An 8,546-nucleotide genomic window follows, 5' to 3' on the forward strand; every position below is an offset into this window, starting at 1 on the left:
GCTGAAAAATGTGTTGCTGGAAAAGCGCAGCAGGTCCGGCAGCATCAAAGCAGGAGAATCGAAGTTCCTGAAGAAGGGCTTATGCCCGAAACATCAATTCTCCTGCTCCTTTGATGCTGCTTGACCTGCTGCACTTTTCCAGCAACACATTTTTCAGGTCAATCATCATAGCCCTAGGATATCATTACAGAATGTCACTATCTGTAGCTGTCACTCTGCATATGCAGCACTACTCGGACAACATCCAGGTTTGGGCTGATAAATGGCAAGTAACATTCATGCTGCACAGCAGCCAGGTAATTACATTCTCCAACAAGAGAGAACCTAACCTTCAGCCTTGACATCACTGGCATTAGTCATTGAATTGACATCACAGAGATTGCCATATATCAAACACTGATCTGTACCAGCTTTTCCACATTCAGTTACAGCTTTTCTTCTTCTCATAACTGGCTTTTCTATCTGAAATCCTTCTTAAATTTCTGTTGCCCTGAGAAACTGGTTTAAGCCCATCAGCAAAAGTACTAATACAAGTCTCTAGGAGGATATTAGTCCCAGTCCTGATAAAGTAATCCTCATTGTACAGGTTCTACCTGCCTCAGAACAGACTCAGTCCCCAGAATTCTAAAGTCCTTTCTCCTGCACCACTCCACCCAACATTTACTCAAGTTTTTTACTTCTATGCTGGCTAGCATTTAGTACTGAGAGCAATCCTGAGGTCTTGGTTTTCTGTCTTTTGCTTAGCTCCCTAAATTTTAACAAAAAATTTTAATTTCAGGACTTTATCCCTCTTTCTGCCTATGTCATTGGTGCAAAGGTACAGCACAATCTCTGGCTTATCTCCCTTCCCCAAAAGAAAATCCTGCAGCTACACTATGACATACCAGACCCTGGCATCAGGGCAGTGATGTACCATTCTGTAGACATGTCTACAGCCACTAAACAGCCTGTCTGGTCCCCAACTGTAAAGTTATCCAGCATTCTTCTTCCTCCACTCACACCTGTGTGCCTCAGCTATTTGCAGTGCCAAAAGCTTGTCTTCCACTGCATTATTCTTATGAGTTATTGCCATCATCAGTATCCAAAATGGAAAATCAGTTCGTGAGTGAGAGAGATTCAGGACTTTTGCCCTGCCTCTGTGGTCTTTCTAGACTGCCTGGAAATCATGCATTCCCCCTCTGCTTAATCTACAGTATGACCACTTGATTAAACATACTATCCACATGGTTCACAGCTATGTGGGAGTGGCATAGTGACTTCAGTGCCACTCAAGTTCTGAGCCCAGAGTTCAAGATTTTGCAGATGGACAATTCCTTCCACATGAAGAATCCACAACTTCCCACGTAGCACAGCACAGTATTCCACACAGCTGAACTGTCCTGCTATGCCTGAAAGTGTACTTTCAGACTTTTTACCTTCATCCGAAATTGAAAGCAAAAAATAAAATTACTCTGCAATCCAGTCCAATGAATATAAGCTCTTCGCAAACAGATACTTCTCACCCTAGCTTATGGCTTTGCTGTGATGTCAGTCTTTTGATTTTTTTTCAAACCTGGTATTTTAGAAGACACTCGAAGCATCCCTCTGCATACTCTCTCAGGTAAGTGTATGCCTTAATCCAATGCTTTGTCCCCTGTGCATTTCCTTGCAGTTATGTCCTGTGCAGGCTCGCCCAGTGCTGTGTGCTCTTTGCATTTCCTTGCCAGTATGCTGACTACTGTCTCTCCCAGGTAAGGAATGGACCTGACCCCTGTGCTCTGTTCATATATCTCTGCCCCGGTGTGTTTAATTGCAGGTCTGCTGTTTCTCCCAAGTAAAGGTGGGCCACAAGTCCCACCCACTGTCCATATTCTCTCTATTCCTGGTGCATTTCTTCGCAGGCTTATGCTCTGCTTTCTCCCCAAGCTAAGTTGAGGGTTATTAAAGCAAAATACATTTAAAATGACTAAGTTAGTAAATGAACTACTAATATATTGTAATTAATGTCTGTGTTATTCTCTCCCATAGTGTATTCCTCAACAGAAAAATGATAGTGACTGTGGTGTGTTCGTTCTTCAGGTATGGTAATTTCCCGTTTTCTTTTAGGATTTGGTTGTGAAAAGTGGTTGCGAAGCAAGATCACTCGTAAAATGTTCAAAACCATGTGAAGGCTAAGAATGGTTCCAAGCTAGCAAGGATTGAAACCGCTTTATAAAAGCAGAAAAGTCACAAATGGATTATCCAGGATCATGGGGAGAAGAATTTTCTCTTCGTTTTTCAATACATATGTAGGGATTTCAAATGAACTTTTAAAAAAAAAGTATGAGGTTTGAAATGGCTACTAGTCCAAATAAAACTGTAACCCAGAAATGGTTACCACCTTCACTGGAAGCAAAGTGGATAAACCTTTCATTTATATATTGCCATGTCAAAGCTCTGATAAATCTCAACACTTCACTCACAGTATTTCATTTGAAGTGCTTTTATTAGAGAAGCAGTTGAGAGAGTCTAAAATTAATAAATTGCAGGCTAAGTTAATGCTACAAAATTGATTGTGCAGCTTTGTTACATTAAAAAATGTCTTAATGCTGTTTTGTGGTCAAAATAATGGGGAAGCCGCAGTTGTTTTAAAATCAGATATTGCTGAAACAAAATGTTGAAAATATAAGCATCTGAAAGGATCTGTTTTGAAATATTGCAAAGCTATCTGTCTTATTTTCAGATGCAACAGGTCTGCATGATGTTTATACTAATTAACATAAAACAGTTGGTTATTTTTTTTTTCCCATGCAAGCATGGAAACCTGGACTCAATCTATCCTTTGTAACTTTGAAGCCATAGTTTGATGCCAAAGGATCACCATAGTTCTGAAATAGGAAGATATTACTGTAATCCTACTATAATATATGCTTCCATAAACCATAAATTTATAGCTTTTAAAATCTATTTCAACTTCACTTCTTATAGCACCATCTTAAAAGGTACATTATTGTAAATTAGTTAGAATCTCAACACTTTGACACGATTTTCTGGAAAGAGTTGTTTAAATATTACTGTTTCTCTCCAGTATTTCTGTTTGCTGTGAAACAACATTAAGTAATATTTGATTTGTCTTTTTTCTAATCTTTATTGTTAAAGAGCAGAGTCAGATATTTGACCTAGTTACATCCCTGAAGTGACCAAGTAACGAAAAGCATTCAGGCTATTGTTGAGATTGCCAAGACAACTAAAATATCACGAGAAACTGGTCATGCGAAACAAGTGGCTTCAGTGAAAGACCAGAGAATTTACCTTTAATTTCAACCTTCTGTAGCAAACCTGACTTGTGTTGATTGTGTTATTGATAGCAGGTAGCTGTCAGGCTGCATTGTGGTGAATCAGTTTTGAGGATCTTAGCCATAGATCAGGAACTGCTTAGAATTGATTTGCCTTTCTAGATTCATGAGGTTGTTATTAGAGCTTTTAATTTGGGGGAAATAATCTTCAAGAAAGACTGAAGTACAAACTTGTGTTGGCCTGCCTGGAACATCTAAGCTTGTGGAAATAGCTAGTTTTGAGAAGATTTGTAACTCAGATGGAGGTTTTGGAAGTAGGTTTGCTCGCTGAGCTGGGAGGTTCATTTTCAGAAGTTTCGTCACCATACTGTGTAACATCATCAGTGAGCCTCCAGATGAAGCACTGGTGGTATGGCCTGCTTTCTATTTCTGTTTAGGTTTCATTAGGTTGGTGATGTCATTTCCTGTTCTTTTTCTCAGGGGTGGTAAATAGGATCCAAGTCAATTTGTTGATGAGAGTTCCAGTTGGAATGCCAAGCTTCTAGGAATTCTCGAGTGTGTCTCTATTTGGCTTGGTATCCTTCCTCATCTGTATGTAAGGATACTAGTGAGAGTGGGTCATGGCTTTTTGTGGCTAGTTTTCTGCCTGTTTGTCCAATGTAGTGTTAGTTACAGTTCTTGTAAGATATTTTGTAAATGACATTAGTTTTGCTTGTTGTCTGTATAGGGTCTTTCAAATTCATTAGCTGCTGTTTTAGTGTGTTGGTGGGTTTGTGAGCTACCATGATGCCAAGGGGTCTGAGTAGTCTGGCAGTCATTTCTGAGATGTCTTTGTAGGAGGCGAGTGGCTAGGGTTTCTGGACGTGTTTTCTCTGCTTGTTTGTGTTTGTTACTAAGAAATCGGCGGACTGTGTTCATTGGGTACTCATTCTTTTTGAATACACTGTATAGGTGTACAGGGGAACCTCGATTGTCCGAACGAAATGGACAGGCACTATTTCGTTCGGTTAATTGATTAAATGCCTTTCCTCTGGTGCTCGGAGTTTTTAAAGTCTGCTTCCGTTCAGGAAACAAAGCAGCTTACAGTGTGCGAGTCACCGCCCTCGCCCCCCCCACTCTCCAACCCCAACACTGCCCCTGAACCTTGTACACTCCTGCCCCCTCTCCGGGGCAGCCGGACTGGACACCAACAATAAGACTGCTTTTGTGGGGTAAGTCTCCAAATAGCGTGCACATACAGCCACACACACAACTTTTTGAGGTTCCACATTTGCCCTCTACAGTGCAATGTTAGATTATCTGGGGAAGGGCAGGTTTAGGGTACACCCCTCTGTAGAACTCCAGGTCAAGTGTGGGGAGAGAGGGAAAGCAGGAGGTCAGTCATTTCGAGACAGTGCCTGTTTAATCACTGTAAACAAAAGAGATCACTGTTGGAAACTTGTCTTTGATGTAATGTTTCTATCGGGGGACCTTGAGATCTCCTTCGGATAATCCAATTTTCAGATAATTAGTATTCGGATAATCGAGTTTCCTCCATATACACATCCATCCACATACAAACCACTGGAAGTGACATCACCAATCCAAGGAAATCTAAACACACAAATAGAACGCAGGCCATACCACCAGTGCTTCATCTGGAGGTTCACTGATGATGTTACCTAGTATGGTGATGAAACGTCTGAAAACAAACCTGCCACGTTCAAACGAGAATTAAGGCAATGTTCATTGTAATGAAATGAATAAATTGTTAAGGTTCATTGTAGACAGGTACACTAATGCGATGAGAATTTAACTACCCTGGCTAAAAGTACTAAACCTAAATGGTACATCTCAGCTTGGATCATCAGCATAGCAGCATTGTGTGTCTCATAATTATGATTAAAGTCCCAAACCACTGCAGTGTAACTGCCATCAACATCTCTTCTATTGTTCCATGTTACAGAAGCAATTACAGGGACTTATTCCAGTAATCTAGTGAAAGTTCTGCCTTCAGCCATCACCAAAAAAGGAATTAGTTAATTTGTATTGTTGATCCCTTGTTTTTGGTGTGCACAACAAAGATGTCACATGATCTTCTGTACTATTTATACATTTGTTTCTGCAAATGTGCTCAGGGATTATATAATTTTATTTTCCTGTCTTGGCTCCTCTGTTCTTTGTTGAATCAACATGTCAAATGCTGGTATGTTTTCTCATTTTCTACCAATATTTCCACTCTCCAATTCTCTCTCTCTATATATATATATATATATATTTATATATATAGAATTTATGTGCTGATGACATATTTCCATTGCCTTTCTAGTACTGCAAGTGCCTGGCTCTAGGAAGACCATTTCAGTTTTCTCAGAAAGACATGCCTGAAGTAAGAAAGCTGATCTACAGAGAACTGTGTGAGTGCAAACTGATGGAGTGAGCTGCCAAGTGATTAAGACTCCTCCCAGGAAATTTCATTCCAGGAAATTGGTCTGCCAGTTCTGTTACATGATGTACAGAAAGCAGGGAGGAAGTACTGAAGACACAGTTGCAGTGTTTACCTCTTTCCAGGTGCATGCATGGCCTGAGCACATTCAGACTTAATAAAAGCACAACTTTGCTCGACTGGCCTGTTGCTGACAAATTGCATGTAGCAGTAGAGTAAAAATTTAGACTTCCTTTTTGTCTGCATATTTTGAGAACCTCTCAAGTAAAGGAAGTGGTTAAATTTACATTAAGGGGGAAACTGAAGTCTTAGTGTAGAAATTGTTCCAGGTATTATTAAGTGAGAATCCCCTCTTTGTATCCACTGGGGAGATTTTCACTTTTCCCACATATGTTTAATGACCATGAGGTCATTGTGTTAAGCTGCAGCATGTTTAAAAATGAAGATGTTTTCATTAACAAGAAAACAGGAACTCTGGGAACAGGACTGTGAATGCCGAGGCAATGATCACAGTTGGACATCAATGCTAAAATTTAACCTGTTTAACCCAAGGCATATTTTTAAAATTATTTCTCAAGTTTTCTTTCTCACATGTTTGATGGGCTGTGCTTCTCCAGTTTATTAGTAAAACAATGGAATGGATTTTCTGGAGTAACATAGTTATAATTTGATCTTTAACTTGGTGCATGTTTTTGCCTTGCATTTTACTGATGAAAAGCTTTTTCCCTTACTGTTTAAACAAAGTATTATTATTTTGTAGTTTATTTCAGCTATATCATCTCTGGAAAATGAAAAATGAACTAGGCTCCGTGTAGAATTTATTTCATTTTAAACATCAAATATTGAGGCATATTGAGATATTGCAAACTTGGGTAATGCCAACCTTTCGCTTTTAGTTTGACTGTGAACATTGCTAGCTAGATTGGCATTTGTTGTCCATCCCTAAATTGGCCTGAAATGGTGGATCTCCTGAACTACTAGTGATTTGTGTTGGGATGAGATTGCAGTCACATATATATATATAAATAAAATTAGGCAAGGACCCACAGGTTCATTACTGGGCTTTTTAAAGTCTTCAATCCAACACCTTCATACTCATTTTACTGCTATCTTTTTTTAACATAAAATTTGCAAACAGCAATGGTGGGATTTAAGCTTGTGCTCAGAATAAATAATACAACTGTTACACTACTGTACTTTTATAGTTCCATTTTATTTAATATTTTTCACAGTGGTCAAATCATGTGATTTTTAACCTAGAAAACTAGTGTCTGACCAATGTTAACTTTTAATTTGCCTTTCTAAAACTAAACGATGGAAACTAAAACTAAGTGCAGAAAATTTTAAATAAATGGGTATTTGAGGGTGAGAATGTTTCTAGATGTGCTCAATTTTGAAATATTGGGGAAAATGTAGACAGCTAGCCTCACACTGTGTTCTGCAACAATACTGCAAATAGATTTCAGATTTTATGTTTGATTTTCTTTCTCTCCCATAGTTAAATCTTGTAAAATTTTGCCCTTTGCCAGAACCCAGAGTAAACCTAGAATATGTATATTCAATGCTTTGAAAATATGTATTCCATTGCAACAGTAAATTGTCCCAATCACTTGAAATGAAATCTGTAATTGAAAAATCATTAAAACTTCCTTCTATAATAGTCCAGTGCCTCTTGCTAAGTATTTAAATCAGAAACTGATCTATATCTTAACTGCTGGGTACTTGCAGATGGAAGTTCTGGTTATGATTCTGAAAATAAACTGCCTTATCTTGGTACTGTGGTTTCACGCTCCTTGTCGCAACTTTAACTTAGAATGTTCAAACCCTCATTGGCACCAAGTAGTTGCGCTCAGCCTGCATTATGGTGTTGAACAGTGTACCATAGGTCCAGTACCCTTTAGGAGGGTGCAATGATGAAATTAAATATTAATAGCAGCTATTTTGTACTGAGATAGAACTATCTTAGTACATTATATTGTGCTGTGTCCTGAATCCCACCAAGTCTTTTACAGATTAGGAGATGAAAGATGTGTTAAATTATAAACATTAGTGCAATAATAGAAGCTGTAAGTAGGAGACTTTTTTTAATTGCTGCAAGGAAAGCTGTTGTAATTAGTTCTGTGTTATGAAGATTGGATAATAAAGTATTTGAGGATGATTTGACCCTTTCTTACTGGCTTCTTTGTCCTCCCTATAATGTTTTCTTTTCCTTTTGGTGTGCAGTGTGATGCTCCTTTTGGGAGATGTTTTTGCCAATTAATTGTACTGTATATAAGAGAATAAAGTAGAACACATTGCCAAGATGTATTTGTGTAATGCTGTTATCCATGTGATTCAATTAAGTTGCCCTAAATCTGAATTAACATAAAAATGCATACATTTTTGAAGTACATGCATATTAATTTTGTTTTAAATAGTAGCCTACATATGGAAGAAAATTATTTTGAGTTTTCTTGATACATGCAGTCAGTTTCTACTGCATGATAAATTCCCTGAAATTGATAATGATGGTTTAATCTTTACAATAATGTGTGAAATTGTTTTAAATGTCATCTCCAGGTGGGCATCTCTGATCCTCCCAAAAAAAAACACTTTCTCATCAACCAGCATTGTGCAATATGATGTAGTTGTTAATAATCTCTCATGGTAGCTAATAACGCTCAAATTGTAATTATCACCCTGAATATATGCAACTACTCTCCTGGCTTGCAAAGTGATATTGAGCAACTAAAGCACTGAGGTGACTAGTCTTTCTGCCATGTTATTTTAATGTTAGCTATCTGATAAAGAGGAATAGGTTTCTGAGTAGTTAAGTGGGAAAATAAATGCACACTGGCTTTTTGGTGTCAAGTCTGTAATTTTGCTGT

The 8,546-nt window shown here is 38.2% G+C and overlaps 1 protein-coding gene across 1 annotated transcript in view; it reads left to right on the forward strand.

The window, feature by feature from the left end:
- The window catches only part of LOC122556390 (sentrin-specific protease 5-like), a 38,970-nt gene extending 30,988 nt beyond the window's left edge, over nt 1-7,982 (forward strand). Inside the window, exons 9-10 of the mRNA XM_043703023.1 lie at nt 2,008-2,058; nt 5,563-7,982. Coding sequence (XP_043558958.1) covers nt 2,008-2,058; nt 5,563-5,673 — 162 coding nt within the window. The 3' untranslated portion in view covers nt 5,674-7,982. The remainder of the gene's footprint in view (nt 1-2,007; nt 2,059-5,562) is intronic.
- Nucleotides 7,983-8,546: the final 564 nt, after the last annotated feature.

Source organism: Chiloscyllium plagiosum, chromosome 13 (assembly GCF_004010195.1).
Source record: "Chiloscyllium plagiosum isolate BGI_BamShark_2017 chromosome 13, ASM401019v2, whole genome shotgun sequence".
NCBI classification, from domain to species: Eukaryota; Metazoa; Chordata; class Chondrichthyes; order Orectolobiformes; family Hemiscylliidae; genus Chiloscyllium; species Chiloscyllium plagiosum.